At 38.2% G+C, this 18,504-nt stretch overlaps 2 protein-coding genes across 2 annotated transcripts; one reads left to right on the plus strand and one right to left on the minus strand.

Moving 5' to 3' along the window:
* Positions 1-500: 500 nt before the first annotated feature.
* Positions 501-17,310, minus strand: LOC140938000 (adenosine receptor A3-like). The gene is made up of 3 exons (XM_073387553.1): positions 16,482-17,310; positions 2,991-4,129; positions 501-1,159 (listed from the first exon to the last, which is right to left on the minus strand). The coding sequence occupies exons 2-3, from the start codon at positions 3,836-3,838 to the stop codon at positions 979-981; spliced, it is 1,029 nt and encodes a 342-aa protein (XP_073243654.1). The 5' UTR covers positions 3,839-4,129; positions 16,482-17,310; the 3' UTR covers positions 501-978.
* Positions 5,044-14,100, plus strand: LOC140937991 (uncharacterized). The gene is made up of 7 exons (XM_073387546.1): positions 5,044-5,189; positions 8,701-8,919; positions 9,034-9,090; positions 9,718-9,759; positions 10,542-10,622; positions 11,080-11,364; positions 13,657-14,100. The coding sequence occupies exons 1-7, from the start codon at positions 5,088-5,090 to the stop codon at positions 13,903-13,905; spliced, it is 1,035 nt and encodes a 344-aa protein (XP_073243647.1). The 5' UTR covers positions 5,044-5,087; the 3' UTR covers positions 13,906-14,100.
* Positions 17,311-18,504: the final 1,194 nt, after the last annotated feature.

Raw genomic sequence — 18,504 nt, forward strand, 5'->3', positions numbered from 1 at the left:
GCACTCGCAAACATACGTCCATGGCCTGTCGTGCCATTCTTTCAAACTTGTTTGAAGAACAGTGAACTCATAACAACCCACAATACCTTTCGAGATTGTCACGTGCACTTTTTTTGACAACCTTTCTCGAAATAACTGTATGACTGGCTCCAGGAGCCGGCAAGCGTAGGAGAATTCTTCCTTCTGATTGGCTACCTGAAAGGGCAAAATGAACCCATTTCACCTCAGGGCTCCCCGCTTTCCCCTACCAGTATAAATTTTTCTTATGGCCATTTGATAAATCCATCTTTCCTAAAGCTTTTTCAGTGAAGAAAGCAGCATTCGCCTCGTTTGTTTTTGCTTAAAACCAAAACAAAAGAGTTTTTCTACTGTAAAGCACATAACGCTTGACAAAGAGCCAAGATTCAAGAGACTATGCGAGCAGAGCTTCAATACTGCTACTCCTGGAAAAGGAAACGTGACCTTCAATCGCGTTGTTGAAATATATATGTAAGTATTTTCGTGTCATGAAATCTTTATTCTGCAGTGCAAATACAACAATTTCATATATTGTTACCCATGTAGTAGTCCTTTTCGGGTACCTCTACATAACTAATTCATAATAAGACTTAGAATGCTCTAGGCTGGCTTCATAGCTCTGTCAAATCAGGCTTTCAGAATTCAGCGTTTGGCTAATCCCGTGGACATCTCTACTTCTACTTCTTTTTCCATGTGTTTTATTCCATATAATGTTTAATGAGTGTTAGAAAGTTTGTCTCTATTTCAATTCCTTCTATTATAAAGAGGCAGCTGAAGAGACTTCGATTCATTGGAAGTAGTAAACACGACTAGGGATGTCATCCTCTATATACACTCACGGCCGTGCGTGCTGCAGTAGAGTTCTACATCCATTGTGTATCTTGAGATCTTAGTAGATGGGGCCGGCGCGCAGGCTTTGTTGAAGACTTAATCGTAAGACTTCGCTCAAAATCGCTTATGTCAGGCACCATGTTTAAGCACCACACTGGTTGTGGCCTGTCTAACAGAGGTAGTGCTTGACGATGGTGGTGTAACAATGCTTGTTTTGTAATGAACATCTCTACGATTTTTGGAACTCATCATGCGAGGCTGTGACTTGCCACAAGGCTCCTTCATGAACAATAAAAACGCTTTGCGAAACCTTTTGAAAAAGGAGAGAGTAAAATGCGTTTTAGAATCTCATTAAATTTACAGAACTCATACCACTTAGAAATAGTGCACGTAATTGTAAATAGCCAACTGGTTGGATCCTGCCAGTTGGGGTTTTCAAACCTGTTGTGTTATATTTGGGTTTTTTTTTCTACGTGTTTTAGTGGAGTGCTATGCACCAGATGGATAAGCTTTGTGCACTTTTCACTATGAACAAACCTTTAACCTTTTTTAACGCTAAAAATAATACGTGGTGGGCAGCTATCAGGATGCTAGAAAGTCGTCTCTGTTCAGGGAGAGTGAAGCTTGGGGATTTTTGAAGAGAACAAAAGTAGTCAGGTTCTCAGGTAATCTACTAAAGCATTTAAAAATGCTTAGTAGATTTTCGGTAAGTATTATTTTGATAAGAAAAAGAACGATGTGTTGGTGGAAAATAAGCGACACTGGGATATAACGCGCCATGTAAAAATATGGTTTGCCATCGCGGCTCATTTCAAATCACTGGTCAAGAGCGAGCAAGCCCATGTGAAGCTACTTCACTATCGGCAAACTCGTCAGTTCACAATGGACGAAATACCTAATAGACAAGCCATTTTCTTGTTCATGTAGAGACTGCCTATTGCACCAATCCCTTCCCGAACTAACCCTTTCAAGGCTAGAGTTTTGGGACTGCAAGCAGAAACACGAGCCTAGAGGGTGAAGCCATATTAGAATACGCCCCCCACGGAATAAAGATGACAGAGAAGGTTTGATTGGATTATCAGTTTTTATTGATTTTCAATGCTAAGCTGCTAGAATTGCCACAAGTCCTCTGCGTGAACGCTCGCAAAGCGAAAGAAAGTCCGTTTCCCGACTGACCAACTAGCCAGCCGGAAACCGGAAACGGACTTAAAGAAAATCTCGCAGGCGCCTTCAAAATTAGAAACACCTCACGGCTTTAGAAATGGATTTCCGTCCATCAAACCACAAAAACAGAAGGGTGTGAGATGGTGGGCGGGGGGGGGGGGGAGGATACAAGTGTCAGTTGGCAGCTAACCCCTTGATGACCCTCAAACAGTGCCGCCTAGCGGCAAACTGAAGACGTTGAATCGTTTGACGGAAATTCTCATAGTAGTGAACATGACTTATAAGTAAACTGAACAAATAATTCTTGGTTTGCACATGACGTCACCAAAAATCAAACTAAGAAACTATTGATTCTTCTGAGTTTCTACTGTCACCAGGTATTACAGCACCTCAACAAATTACATAAACAAATTTTTGGTTCGGAAAGGTTCTTCTTTTTGCGAGAGAGGACGCTTGAATTTCCAGGCTTTTGCGTGACGGGGGAATTAAGCTGTCGGCCGGGAAAGCTCTTATGTGGGTTAAAAACATTACCGATTTTGGGAGATTTTGCTATCAAAACATTCCTTGTCTCAGAATAAGCATCACTTTAATATTTATGAGTTCCTCAAGCGAAGAATTCACGCATTAGTAGGAAAACTCGAAAACATATGTTTCTGTTTGTTTCCGGCGGCCATATTGGTGTCCCTGAAGGGACACCAACATGGCGTTTCCATACAAAGCCTTATAAATTTGGGTAAAACTTTTTTCCGAATATCTCGCATTTATTATATTGCACTGACCTGACTCTTGGCAAGGCGTTTTGTATCTTTATCTTCTTTCACTTCCCAAATTCTAGACTTTCTGTATTGAATGGTTTTGCATTTTTATTTATTATGGCGTGACAGTGCAAACCGAGAATAGGGATATTATGTTAAACTTTAAGTCTACCCTGTAATTGACTAACAAAAAAAGGTATTTTCCCTTTCATGAAAACTTACCTCTTTGTCGTGAGAGCGTAAATAATAGGATTTACCATGCTGTTTAAGTGCATCAGGAAAAATGCTAAAAAATGGGGCCAAGTGCCGTGTATTCGAGAAATTCTATGTAGCAGCATTGGAAAGACACCCATCAAGAAAAACGCCGCACAAGTTAAGCCGATGGTCTTCGCGGTCTTTACATCGCTTTTCACCTGTTTCACCGAGGAACGACTTGGTTTGATGTGTTTGTTATGTGAACGCACAGTGTACCAGATAGTTCCTCCTAATATAAGTATGACTATGAAGGGTACTAGATATCCTGGAAGGAGGAAATGTCTTCCAAATTTCTTTAAATAGTGGATCCTGTACACCAGCACTGGAGCGTCTCCTAAATCAATGTTCAGTCCCATAGTGAACATACCATAGGTATAGGCAGCTGCTGAAAGCCACACAAACACAACCGCTACTTTCGCTTTGTTTACGGTTTTCCACGTATGGTATCGGAAACTGAGAACGATGGCTCCAAATCGATCCACTGCAAGCATTGTGAGGCTAAAAACAGTGAGGTACATGAACAGAACGTACAATGTCACAACAAACCAGGAGATTTTGGGCCCCTTGAGGTAGGGAACTTGACAGATGTACCACAGAATCATAAGTGGCATATTAATAACTGCGTTCAAGATGTCAACTACAGCAAGGTTTACCACCAAAATATTGGGTACTGTTCGCAATGTTTTAAACCGGACAAGCAACAAACAGATTATGCTGTTCCCTAAAATTGATCCTACCATAACAAAAACAATCATGAAGATGTGTATCTCGGCATCTTTATCAGGGCAAGAACTGTTCATAAAAGTAGAATTCATCTTTCTTCGTTCGACAACTTCCGCTCTTAAAATTCAATCCAAATCTTCGTTATGTTTAGGGTCACACGGACATTCCGTAGATATTAGGTTCACGCGGTCTTCTTTCTGTTATATTCGCTGACCGATAAAACACTTTACTTCAGGTGAAGTAAGAAGCAAGTCTGGTGGTTGTATCTTATCCGCACAATCTGTCTTTGATTTTAAGTTAGCAAATTAAGGAGACGGTGATGGAAGAATACTAAATGTCTTTCGTTATCTGTAGGAGAGGCTTCTGATCCAGTGGGTGGACAACTGAGGAAAAAAAAAATAATAAAAGTTCCAGTTGCTGTCAAATAGTTTTTAGTTAAATAAGTGAATATACACATTCTGAAAACGTTAACAGGACGTTAAATTGTGAATACTGTAGTATAACAATAAGGACAATCTGTCAGATGCATGTAAAGCCTCATCTATGCACGAAATTTCTAAGGCAATGTTTTATTATAAATAAAAGACAAAGTTGCGCAAGACGTTCATTTAGTTATAAACCTCGGCTTGGACACCAGCCTGTTGCAATTATTTGTTGCCAAGGTCAAGCAGCAAGGCTGTTCAAATAAATAACCCTACTAAAAATATATATATATATATATATATATATATATATATATATATATATATATATATATATATATATAGATATATATATATATATATATATATATTTTTTTTTTTCTCGCTTTCAGTTGCGATAAATTTCTAATGTTTAATTTCGAAGCTCCGCATAAAGAAGAAAAATTTTGTCCGATATTTTTTTTAATGTGACTATTATAAGCTGCCTCCGGTCCTCTGTTTGTGCAAAAAGAATTTAACCAAATTCTATACGTGCTAAATTTTTGATGATATATTGAAAGACACTAAACAGATAAATTCAATATCAGTTTTGAAGGAGTTGCAATAAAAAAACGCAAAGGGGTCCGCGTTTAATAACACAATTACAGGATATTACTAGAGAGAAACTTCTGCGGGGTAAATACCGAGTCTTCAAGGTAGATATCTCTTTATAATCAAACGTTGCAAGGCCTCTTCCGTTTAATAAACGGTATCTAAACAAATGTAATTGAGGTTTGACTGGCTTGACGTTTTAGTGAAAAGCTTATGTTAATAAGGAGCTCAACTTATGCAATAAAAAGACGATTTTGATAAGCGTTTTCTCAAGCACTTAAAGAAGCCAGCTTTTAACTTCCCTAACTTATTTACTAGCTACGTAAAGATGGTGTCTTTACGATTCGCCCCGTTAATAGTTCTTTTACTTGTAGTGCATGACACCCCTTTAGCTTCAACGTTCGGATTTAATGAAGATTCCCATTTCAAGGTAAGTGATAATTTTTTTTAGCATCCTTTTCGTTAGAATTTGAAAGAACTTCATAGCTCTTCGTTCACTATAAGAGCAAGCTCACTATCAGTTACTTTAATTAAGCCGACTTATTCCGTGGCAACTGCAAAACCGGCCAACTGATCCTTGTCAAGTTTTCTTCTACCTGAAAGATTTAACGTACACCTTTCAAGTTTGTTGGTTTAATCCTGGTAATCTCCTCTCCTCATCCATCTTTCAGTCCTTTAAGCTTTAGTATAGTACATGGGCGTTTTTTTTCTTGGAGCTTGTTTTTCCAAACTAATAATTTGGAATTTTTTCTATTTAAAAGTCTGATATACATTTTATTTGAAAAAAAGGAAAGCTATAAGGAAAAGGAACATTTGTCACTTCTGCATGCCTTACGTCTATGACGCAATTCCATCGAACTGTTTATGTGAAAGGCTAGCTAGCCGAAAGACGAAAGATTTGAATAGCATTTGTTAAATCTTTAACTTTTGCACAGAGTTCAAAGTTAAGGTTTCTTGACGTTGATATCAAATTTTGTGTTCACCGTGTCCAGAGATACAACTACCTGACAGGATTTGAAATTCAGAAACTAGGTTTTTAATCTCAAGACTTTCAAAATTCTATTTTTTGCAATCTGTTTCCGTCACTTTCAGGGGGAAGGGGGGATCTAGAAAAATATTCGGATGAGAGGGTGTGGCATTCGCTCTGAAACCTTGAATCTATTTTAGACCAAAGTACGTTATTTCACTACAGCTTATTTGAGCCCTGAACCACTGTTTATCAAGAGAAAAATGATAGTAACACAAAATCCATAAAAGAAAAAAACTCTGATCTATTTTCAAACCCAAAGGGCTCGAACATTGCTCCCTTCGGGCCGCTTATTTAGTTCTTCGGGGGTTTCATTGTCAGTGGTATTGCATTGAGCAATATTTGAGACGAGATACTTAATTATACAAGAATCTTTAACCTAATTCTGATCCGTCAATATCATTCTGTAATGTCTCTAATCTGTGTGGCTGTTCAGACTTTTTAACTTCCTGACAGGAAACATGTGGGATTGATACTAAACGCGGACGTAGCAGCATTTAGTAGCGCCCGTCAATTTCAACAGATAGATGTATGGTAGATGTTTTCTATAAAATGGCATCGCCAACCAGGAAAAAAAAAAATAATAAAGGACTTTTAGAAAGTCTGTATTTTCGTAAGACAGATTCCTTACTCGCTTATTCAGTAAATTCAACAATATAAGTGAGCAGAATCAGTCAGAAGCTTTTCCTTAAAATTTCGCCACTTAGACAATAAGGTCAGGAGAATAAAAATGGCATTAGTTTCATACAAATTGTACTGAGAATAAAGCTTAGAATATGAATGATGCTTGTTGATAATATAAAAAGATCCAGCTATTGCATTGATTTCTAACTAAAATGAAGAAAGGGCATAGTATATGGGGCAGTGTCGTCCTTTAGAAAATAATTTCAAAGCATAATTTCATAGATACGAAGACAAGGAGTTTCTTCGCGGTAACTACTGAATTAGTATTGATTCTGCGGAAAAACAAAGAAAGAATTAGATTAATTATTGCCAAAAATTTCCTTATGTCGACAGAACGATGAAAACAAATAAAAAATAACTTGTCGATAACATATCTAGCTACTGGACGTGACCAAATGGGATAAACAGTAATTAACTTCATCCTTACAATGTTGGCATATTTTTGGAAATTTCCTACTGTTGTCACGTGACTAATTATAAATTAGCAAGTTAAATGCCAAAAGATCTTTACTTTCACCCCCTGTTTTTTAGTATTCAAATGTGGCATTTACCAATATCTTTGTCATATATTTACTCCTCGGTATTTACAAACTAGCGACATATTTGCAATCCGTCCAGTGTTAATGGCAACTTTTTTTTCTGATTAATTGGATAGTTTGGAAACAAACGAAATTCATAATATCCAAACACCTGCACACCGAAAGTCGGCCTTCCTGGGTGATGCATTTAATTTAACAGATTTAAACATGAAATCTGTCATATCAATCTGTTAGATTAATAGTGACGAATTACTCCTGAATTTTGGTTCTAAATTTCAGCGTTAATTTGTCATTTTACATGTGAAATTACAAAATTGCCATGGCAACCTTCCGTACGTGTAGGTGTCAAGATGGCGAGGAAGTTTTAAAATTTTCTGAATGAAGATGTCAGGGCATTAAAATACACTTTGGAAAACCTAAACGCAATAAAGACCACATTAAGAAGGATTCTAACAGGTATTTTGTCGAGACGTTACGAACATTCTGAACTTAAGCCACATTTAAGCTGTAAACTTTTGAGATTGTGGAGTTCTCCGATCGATGCGATAAAACCAGGATAAACATGTCAAAAATCCGCGATTGCAATCGTAATTCGTCACCTATGATATTTATAGGTAATCAAATGGTATACTCGTGAAATTAGGGAATAATTTCGCTTGACTTGGACAAAGCGCGCGTGAAATGTTTCCCTAATTTCACTCGTCAAATTACACATACCAATAACAGCCGAAAATGCCGAATTTAAGGCTAAAACTAGTTTTTCATCCCAGGCCATTATTATAGTTCTAACAAAGGCAAATTAATATAAGCAGAAATTAAACGTTTATAAAAATAAATAAATAAATAAATAAATACAGGTAAAGTTGATCAGAGTATGCAGCGATAATCACTGACATTATTATATACGTTAACCAAATTTCGCTAACAATTACTAACTTGAATATTGAAGTATTACCTATTTGGTTGTTAGGAAACCTAGTGGTCAAAAATCCTAGTTTTTTGTCTAATTGATGACTTGCGATCTAATTGTCGAAGATCGGCATCGTTACTGCTAACTTAACTCTGGCCGCATTATCGTATCACGTCACCTATAGGTTGAGCACGCTAAACGGCATGAAGGTAAATACATATAAAGGACAGGCATCCGTTGAGTTCACTTTACCTGTAGTCGAATCTTTTACTGCGCTTTTTACAAACAAGCGAACTCTAAAGTTCAAAAGCCGCCTTCACAATTGCCGTGAATCATATTAAGATCACAAGCAGCGAACCTTGAAACACAAAACACACAAAACGGATCGAAATCCACCAATTACAAATCACAAACCATGACCTTTTGAACCCGTTAAAGTAAAGTTTTGTTTCCTAAGATGTCGGTTAAGATGATTGACGACGGCAACGAAAAACGCAATCGTCAGTTGGCTTTTGAACTTCAAAATTCGCATGTTTGTGAAAAGCGTAGTAAATAAAAAGTTCATCGCTCCCATGTGGGAAAGAACTCTTTGTTCTTTGTTTCACTTTCTAATTTATTGATGTAGCCTTACTAAGACATTGTCGTGAGCTCTCAGTTATTAAATTAGGACGATTGTCGTTCCACATGGAAGGGGTCTCTGCATTAGATGTTTGCAAAAGGGAGGTGTCCGTCTACTAAAAACAAATAAATTCTAATATTTTTATGATTTTTCCCTTAAAAGGGTCGCAGTCTAAACAGCCTATCTGAGCCCCCACCCACCGTACCGTCCTGCCCCAGTAATTGCAAAGATGGTAAACCAGGAAGAGATGGAAGGGATGGAAGGGATGGGATGACTGTGGTAGGTCCCCCTGGGCCACCAGGGAAGAATGGATTCAACGGTACGGATGGACAAAATGGAAGAGATGGAAAGGATGGAAGAGACGGGAGAGATGGTCCAAAGGTATGATTCTATTCATTTACTAGGGACCAGACTTTGCCAATATTCCATTTGAATGCATTTTAACGCCTGTAATCTCATCAATTTTAAGCCCCGACTTGATCATAATATTTTCAGGGAGACCCCGGACCACCCGGTGAGAGAGGACCTCCAGGAGTGTGTGACCGAGCTGAAGTAAGTCCAGTCAATAACTTTTGGCTTACGCAGATGTTGCTGCCAGTCCAATTTTAAAGAGGCCACTTATTCGGTTGTGTGAATTAGGAAATTATTGATCCCCTGACGGTCCTTATCTTTATGTGTATGAGCGTTAATATAATTACATCATTATAATGAAAAACAAAAATAGCTGTACCAAAGTACTGCAAGAGAGGTTTCATTCTGACACTTCAATGCTTGAAGGCCTACAGCATAAGAAAAACGTATAATACAAGCGTCTAATAAGGCATAGGGAGATCTCACTTTCAAATTCATACTACCAGCGCCAGAGATATAAAGTAGATCGACTTTTCTTTAACGGCTTTTGTCACGGCTAAGTAGTCAGGTCTTCTTCTATCATGTTTTATTATCTGAGAACAATTATACAACATTCGTGATCACTGTAGGGCGTGACTAATAATAAATAGTAATTGGGTCGAATATGATCGTCCGGGCGGTTGCAGTCCTGAATAGGACTGTTGTTCACAGCGACTGACGTTTGGAAAACTTTTGCGGTAGTCATCTTCAGTGTCAAAGTGAGTTGTACCAACCATGTATGTCCTTCGAAAGGTCTAGCTTTCATTTTGTTTATCTTCCTTTCTTTAGATCAACTCTATTAAGGCACGAATCAGTGATAATGAAATCAAGGTAAGCGTTGTACACTCAGTCGGAAGACCTCTGACGTACCCTTATTTTATTTTGCTTTTTTTTTGTACCCCGAACAATTTAATAAATCCTACTGGACCTAAAATAATCCTACCGAACGTGGGCTAAGCGTGTAATCCTTACAACGTGCTAAATGATATGTAGGCTTGGACAGGCTGAAGTAAACTTTAGGGGCTTGCTCATAATCTTGCGTACTCACCTCTTCAGGTAGAAAAAGCATAAGTCCCTTTGAAAACCCAAATGGTTCGTGACATTTTCTTTCGATAGCTTCAGGAAAAGTGGTCTTTCGTTTGCTGTGATGCTTTCTTTAATAACACAAGCTGATTTGGCTTAAATTTAGAATTATAACTTAAATCGTTAATGCTTATGCATGAATTCAGTTTTCAACCAGACGGCTGTGTAAACACTGACCTGTAAGCTTGTGGCTATGTAAACCCTTACTTTCTTCAACAAGGTGCATATATTCAGGGCATCAACAGTGTGAGTGGGCATTAACTGAGATACCCCTAGTTACAATATATACAATATCCCACGCTCTTTTGCCAGTTGATTGCTTTGACGCTGCTCTGCACTTGTTAAAGGTGCATTTCATTTTTTTTCTATAAACCCCGTTGTCAAGGTTAAGATATTGAGTAAAATAAATACATCTCGTCCATCGAGAGGTTCATCAAAATAACAAATTAAAAAAACTGATACTAGGATCCCAAGTCTGTTGCTTAAATATAAAACATTAATTAAAATACTTGTTCTTCTTTTTAAAACAGCTGCAAAAAATCAGTGACAAAGTCAACATGTTAGACGTTAAAATTGATGCAGAAGTAGCTGATCTTTTGGCAATTATTCAGGTAGAGTAAAACTAATCCACATTTCTATCAATGTTGCCGATAAGGTTCTTTTATTACGACAACGAGCTTTTAGATCTTATAAAACGCTCTTGTTTTTTTCATTTTCCTTTGCTTTGTTGTGGTTGTTGTTGGCTTCGTTTCACTGAAGGATCGCCATTAGCCGATAATTGTAATTATAAGCTAAGTGAATACGTTACAATTTTGAAAATGTGCAATGTATTATAAAGTAGATGCACAATCAAATTACAGTTATTGAAAAACACAATTGCTTCAAATTCATCACTAACCAATTTTCCTTTGAGGGTCATTTCTTCACTCGTTCAGCAAGCAATTAGATAGAAAAATCTGGCTAACAAGGCCAGAGGGTGTTATTTCTTCGTTTCTCATTGTGAATAAGATACCACCTAAATTTGTCCGCAAAGAATAGAACCAGTAACTGAACCTTCCTCCCCTATAGATCGTAAATGCAAGTCTAATCCCAGGCCCTACCGGGCAGCAGGGGCCACCAGGACACCAAGGACCTAAGGGTGACAAAGGAGACCCAGGAGCAACGGGTGCTGAAGGAAAACAAGGGCCAATTGGTACACAGGGCCCAAGAGGTCCCCAGGGCCCTCAGGGGCTTCGGGGGCCCAAAGGAGAAGACGGTAATTGTAATTTGAAATATTGCAAACACCACTTGATAGAGAACGTTCAAGGGCCGGGATATCAACCCTTGAAGGTTACTCTCAAGGGACCCAGTCAGGTAAGTGTGTCATGTGCTGTAGAAACATTAAGCACGAAATTCTTATTTTTTGTCCCTAATCAAATGAGAATCTGTTTAATGTTGCACTTGGAGTGATGTTAGAGTAGAAAATTTATTTCTCAAGTCTCTAAACGTAACTGGACAAGTAATAATTTCATGGCCAAGAAATATGATATTAAGCCAGCATTAGGACGCTGCTATTGAATAACTTTAGACTCACCGGGAAACTATCTTTGAGTACATTTAAATACTGTAATAGAGAGAATACGGATTAAAATGTCTTCGGGATTTATTATCAGGCTGCGCCTAAAATAATAGACTATTTTTTTCTGTCAAAAGTTGATTGGATACATATTTTGCCTTTAGATCTCCATGTCAGATTTTCAGTGGTAGTACGTCGCAAATAATTTTCGTCTTTCACCTGATTTTGAACTTTTTTTCGACTTAGTCAAGAAAATTCGATTGTTTTCCAGAAAGCTATATTAGGCTAAAGTTCATTTCAAACCAGTCTGTGCGGAAAATTTGGTCTGGAAGGATCTCACATGGGAAAAGCCCCATCCCATCGCAGAATGTCAGTATGTCTCCATAGCGAACCCACGCTCTTTATATTTGTAAACTGCAAATGGAAATTAAATAAGAGATAAAATCTTACCTGTTTTGTTCTATCCTTGAATCTGCTGCGGTGCGAGGTGAAATGGAAGTTGTTTTACGATGCGAAAACGATGTTCAAGGCGACACTTTGACCGTTGGTGATTGCATAATGCTTTATGTAGTTTGTCTCGCATTTCACGCGGTTGTTATTATCGTCTCTCGTTTCATTGTTGGTTACACGCTCGGAAAAAAAGTGCTAAAAATCGGGCACAAATTTGTCCAAACTATTTTTTTAAATATGCATGGAATGTTACCAATATCTCTTAAACTACAGAAGATAATGAGTTGAGACTTTTAGTTTTGTATTTGTCGTAAGTTATCGTTTCAAATTCTTCATTTTTTAGATAAGTACTGCGCATGACCGAAAAGCCCATTTATGTGCACTTTATTTCTGCCAAGTATGACAGTTTCAGGTTACATACTTTTGAAATAGAAACTTTTAGGAGTTTTGATTTTTTAAATTGGCCACTAGAGGGTCACATGACTGGTAACCATAGAAACGCCTAATCCAAAATGTTCCTAGAATCAAGTATTGTTGCCTGTATTAATTTCAGTAACATGCCTTTTAAAGAAAACAAAGTTATAGACCCAAGAATTCCAAATATTTTGTGCCTATCACGCCCCCACTGAATCTGTTGGCCGCTCGGCTTGAAAAAAATCCCCAGCGTGTATTGCTGGTTTTCAGTGTTACGCCATTCAAAATAGATCAAAATAAAAATCAAAACCGTTGACGAGATAAAGTCCAGAATCTGGGAAATGAAAAGAGGTAAATATGCAAAGACCCCCGCCAAATTTCAGGTCAGAGGAATATTTCGTATACGAGATATTCGAAGAAACGTTTTACCCAAATTTATAGAGATTTGTATGGAGACGCCATGCTGGTGCTCATCTGGACGAGCACCAACATGGCGGACGGAAACCAAGAGAAACATCTGTTACCGAGTTTTTCTAATACATGAACTGTTGAGATAGGAAAATTCCCCTAAAACAAGTCTTTTTTTTTTAACCTTCATGACTGTCACAGCTCTCTTGGCCGTCATGCAAATGCCGCGTCACGCAAAAGCTCAGAAATTCAAGTGTACTCTATCACAAAACCAAGAACCCTTTTGGAGCGAAAATTTGTATGAAAAGTAGTTTTCAGCTGCTCTTATACATCGTGAAAGTAAAATCTCGGTAGGATTGATAGTTTTGTGGTTTGAATTTTAGTGACGTCATGCATGAAGACCAGCAATTAATTTATTAAGGATTCGAGAGAGAGAGAGAGAGAGAATAGAGACATTGATTATACGACAGCAGCTATGGAGTTTCGACCCTTGTCACTAATCATTACCGTTAATTCAAATGTTAGTGAATTAATAACCACGCGAAACAACAACAACCGCGTTTCACCAGCAGTTAAATGCGAGACAAACAAGATAAAACATTGTGAAATCAACAACGGTCAAAGCGTCGACTTGAACATCGTTTTCGCATCGTAACACAACTTCCATTTCACTTCGCACCGCGGCAGATTTAAGAATAGAACAAAACAGGTAAGATTTTATCTCTTATTTAATTTCCATTTGCAGTTTACAAATAAGAGCGTGGGTGCCCTGTGGTATGTTTCTCAACACCGAAGTCAACACAATCTTTTTCTTACAGAATTACGTGATAGTAGGTGTGACCTGTTCATCAGAACGAAGCTGGGTTAGTCAGTTATCGTATGAAAGCACATCAGGCTGGTACATCTGTACTTGTAACCGTAAATACGGAAAGGCTGGAGACCAGCCGGATGAACGAGAAAAGCAAGTCCAAAGTCCACAGAAGAAAGGAAAAGACAAGTCACATATCAACGGCTGGAAATGGCAAAGAGTCTGCGCTCTACATTACTGGGAATGCCCCAAAGATTGAAGTAAAAAACACAGAATTGCGACAATCCCAGCATTACTGTGATTTTAGAACAATTTCCTCCTTTATGCCGGGGTAATGACAGTTTCCCTATACTTTTAACACTAAGCAGGTTTAAGTGAATTTCCGAAAAGTTTTTGTTCAGGTTATTTCTAACTCATCGAACTGTCATCTACCTTTAAACGAGGTTATAGGGCTAAATAAAATGAAAACGTGTAACATGACAGTAGTTTTCTCTTATTATCAATTCATGAAAATAAATAGAGCTGGACAAAGTTCATTGTAGGTTGCCTTGATGAACCATGAATTCAAAGATAAATTTCGAAGAAATAAGCAATACATAAATTTTCGTTCTTATGTAGAAGCTAATGGTCTAATACTTCTGCCCTCGAAATATATCGCCAAAAGAATGTCTTGACGTCTACTGAAACGACCTTTGAAAAACGTCCAGACAGTTTTGTTGCCGGGTAACTGCGGACACTAATACGATACCGCACCTAGTAGAACTGCCAACGAGTTAAAGAACGATCATTTGTAAACCGGGCTACAACAGGCCGTTAATGTGCCTTGCATCGAGAGGGATTATTCCTTGTCAGTTCTGGTGCTACGGTACTGTGCAAGCGTAGTGAAAGCGAAATTCGCCTTATTTCGTCCTTTGTTCTCGCGAAAATTTGACAAAATTGTCTGTATTCAACACTGTGTGTTATCTTCGGTAGCATGGAAAATATATAGAGGATATTACATGGCCGCGCGGGGATACGAATTTTATCTTCAAGCACTGGAAGTATCTCTCACGAATGAGCGAAGCGAAAGAGTGAGAGATACTTTCAGCGCGAGAAGATAAAATTCGTATTCCCAAGCGGCCATGTAATGTTCTGTTTACTTTATAGATACTGATGAAAGTCCTACATAAAACACAACTTCTTTATTATTCATTTTCGAAACAGCAAAATAGTGCAATTAAAGTCGTCACCTATCGCAAAATGCCTGTCACAAAAATGTTATGAAACTCGGATATAAAGTTATAAAGGAGAAATAAAGACAATGTTACTTATATTTTCTGTTCCAAATAGTCAAAATTAATGTTAGTAACCATGGCGACACCGATATCCTCACACGTGAAAGATAAAAATAGTATTTTCATACTGAACTGAACGCAATCGTGTGTAAAAATACGAGTGCATGAATCAAAATGCAGAGCTGTTAAACGCATTAATCAGGCCGAAAACCGCGAAAAACGCAAAATTAGAACCCGCAAACACACTACAGGCAGGCCAAATTCAAAGTTTTCTATAGCTTGATATCAGAAGTCAACAGAAAGGATAAATAATGGTAATTTTTTCGACCCGATGCGATTTTACCGACTTGGCTTTATACACCCAAGAAGTCGGCATTGAAAGAAATCACCACGCATGAAGCAATCACCATGTAAATAAGGCAAGGCTTTTTATATATTTAGAATTTCTTCTTTCTTCTTGAAAAATATGATAGCGAGATAACCATGTAAATCCCTTGGATACTCTAATATTGTGCTTGGGCTGCCTGTGCTTGCTCTCGATCTTCGGGGGTCCTAATTCTTGCGAAATCTTCGCGGTTTTTCTCACGCTCCGCACCTAACGTAAACAATAGTCTGTGGTGTGTTCAGTTCTTGCTTCTTGAGTGCTGATGATTAACGAGAGCATTTCTCTTCTTTGAGGCTATTACCGGGATGTTCAAGGCAATTTGAGATCACGCAAAATAAAAAGTCTCACCTCGAGCGCGGAGACAAACCGTCCCTATGGGAGATTCCATCGGTCACATTCATATTCTGCAATACGTGAAGTGAATTTAATTGGAACCAAGGTCACACCAATTCCTATGTTTCCGTGTGTGCCAGAGAAGTTTTATCAGCGTCAACCACTGTTCCTGCTCTGTTATATTTGCATATTCCGCTATGATATAAATGCACCCTCATTTCCGGCAATGAATATCGTGGTCCATATAAATAAGTCCATTTTTTGCTCCCAATTTACCGTTTCTAACAGTTCTAAAGCAAGTTATTCGGTCCAGTTATTCCTTGTGCCATTGCATGGTATTTTAGGGCACTTAATATACTTCTCACTTGAGAGACAACAAAATTCTTGGGCTTTCGACATGGATCTGTCAGTGACATACCAACCCATGCCAGTGCTTTCACACCGGAACTGCAGCCGGCTTACTACTTGATAAATGCGTCTCAACTTTCGTGTGTGATTTTGAAAGTAACCTATTATTCTGGAGACTGTAGGCCCACTGTAGTTCTCACACAGCTGCGCTGACTCTCTGATTGGCCGGGGAGAAATAGCCCCAATTCTCAGGCAAGCGTTAATTATAACGCTTGAATAAAATGACTGTCTAGCTCTCTTGAAATTGTAACTTCAAGAAGGGTGCAGGGGGTTCAAAACTGCCTCTTCTAAAAACATTTTGAAGGCTTTTGAATTTGACACATGTTTAGCCCATCACAGTCCTGAGGTTAGCTGACTGTTTTATACTTCACTCCATGTACTTATTTTAAGTCATCGCCACTCTTATGACTTATAAAACAAAGGAAATAAACTTACCCCGGCACTCGGCCCAAAATGATTAGCAATCAACGACTTTCTTTCACATGTTTCTGGGCGTATTAATTTGTATGCTTTTCGAAGTGAGAACAACTTTATCTCCTTGTGGCGATAGAGCTAATTAAGGCGTTGACTGTTATTATGTCTTATATGTATCAAGCTTGACAGGTCAAAGTTTCAAACTTTTCAGCAACAATTCTAGACAGCGGTGCAATATTGCTTCCCGGAATTGGCTCCAGGCAGTATCTTTAAAGGTCACAATCATGCAAATCCAGCTCTCTTTTTCGACAAAACGCTCCCCGATATTGCTTCGAAATTGTTGAGTTAAAAACACCAGGCAGCTGAAGTCCGTTCATGTTGTCGTTTTAACAAAAATCGAGAATCACATCAACGGTGCCAGATTAGAGATTAATGGCTACTTATAGTAAATGTATTTTGTGCCCCCTCATGCTGGGCGGAAAAATTTATACCGCACTTAACTTGAAACTAACAGAGCGGGAAGAGCTTTATCTCTTTAAGTGAAAGCCAACAAATTTACTCTTTGGCTATAATTATTCATTTAAGTGTATGAATTGAATTCTAAACAGACAATTCAAGTTTTTCGCCAGGTGCTAATATTGCGCTTGAAGTTTCCCTACAAGCAGAGGGTCTTGCAAGATATTGGCCTCTTCTAGCTGACTTGTAGTAAGACAGCCATTTTGTGCCTTGAGGAAGTTACTCAAGTTTGTTGATGGTCTTTAAGCAGCCATACAATTTCAGCTTTCGTTTTAAAAAAGAGGCACTAGCTAGATACTGCTCAAATGTGCTCGGAAGTCATAAGTTCATATAAGTTAGTGATAAGTTCATATACATTAGTTTATAAGTATACGGTTCAGTGCTTTTCCATCTTGTATTTCACGTTTGATAATGGTCTTGAAATACATGTAAGAAGCGAAATATTATGTTTATTTATTTTGTGTCAATTTCTTGCTTATACTTATATTTTAAGTTAGGAAGATGTTTTTCGGAGTTGTCTTTGTATTATATTGCGCTCAGAAGTACTTGGTATATATCTTGTTTACTTGTGAGTTTCAGAAGAGGAGACCAGGAAGCTATCTTTTACGCAAACTTAAGCGGCAAGGCTCTTAGGTTGGGCGCTATACCAGAAAACGAAAAGAACTGGTCGATTAAAAATCCTTCACAAAAATACACTGAATTATTCTTACTGAGATCACTTCAAGTTCTACCATTTCGTGCTGATTTCGCCATTTAGAGACATACAGGTCAGTGAGCCGATATTTTACTTGTTTTTTAGGATTAATACGACAAAGCAAACAACTTGATCACAGGCATCCGTATACTGAGAGTTAGTTTTAAAAGAAAGTATTGCTACCTCTATTAGAATAACACAAAGTTCTGGTTTCAACTTTGTTGATAAAGTCAATTTTCCATCCTTGAGAGTGTGAAAAGGCTGAGGTTTCAAGCATTTGTTCTCCGATCCAAAGCAAATCAGGGGATTGCGGTTTCTGTGGTTTTTACAACACAGGTAGACTAAAGTAGAATTTTAAAAGACTTTTTCAATGCTTACCTTCGCTGGTGATGTTTTTAATGGATTGCAATCGTGCCTTTAGGTTGGATTGTGTTCCTCCATAATGCGGTGCAGTGTCTATCGAATCAGCTCAGTGATTCGATAGCGGAGAGGCGTTGACTCGTTCATACCTAAGATGCGCGCGTCAATCAGCCCAACTGGAACCATAACCCGTGTGCCATGACTGACGTCATTTGAAACTTGATGCCGGCAGAACTTGTGTAGGAGGAATTCATTTTCCTAGGGAAGCCCGGCGATTCTGACAAATGTGCCAGAGGTATGACCGAAAAAAAAATTCGGATAAATTTGAAAGAAAAACTTTCTCTAGTATAGCCATTGCTATGCAAAATGTTTTCACACGGAATGGCCTTGAATCACCCTAAAGTCCTCTTCTCTTCCTATCAAATCAATATTTAGACCAAGCATGCTGGTCCGAAGCTAATCAAAGAAAAAAAA

The sequence above is a fragment of the Porites lutea genome, chromosome 1 (assembly GCF_958299795.1).
Source record: "Porites lutea chromosome 1, jaPorLute2.1, whole genome shotgun sequence".
In the NCBI taxonomy this organism is placed as follows: Eukaryota; Metazoa; Cnidaria; class Anthozoa; order Scleractinia; family Poritidae; genus Porites; species Porites lutea.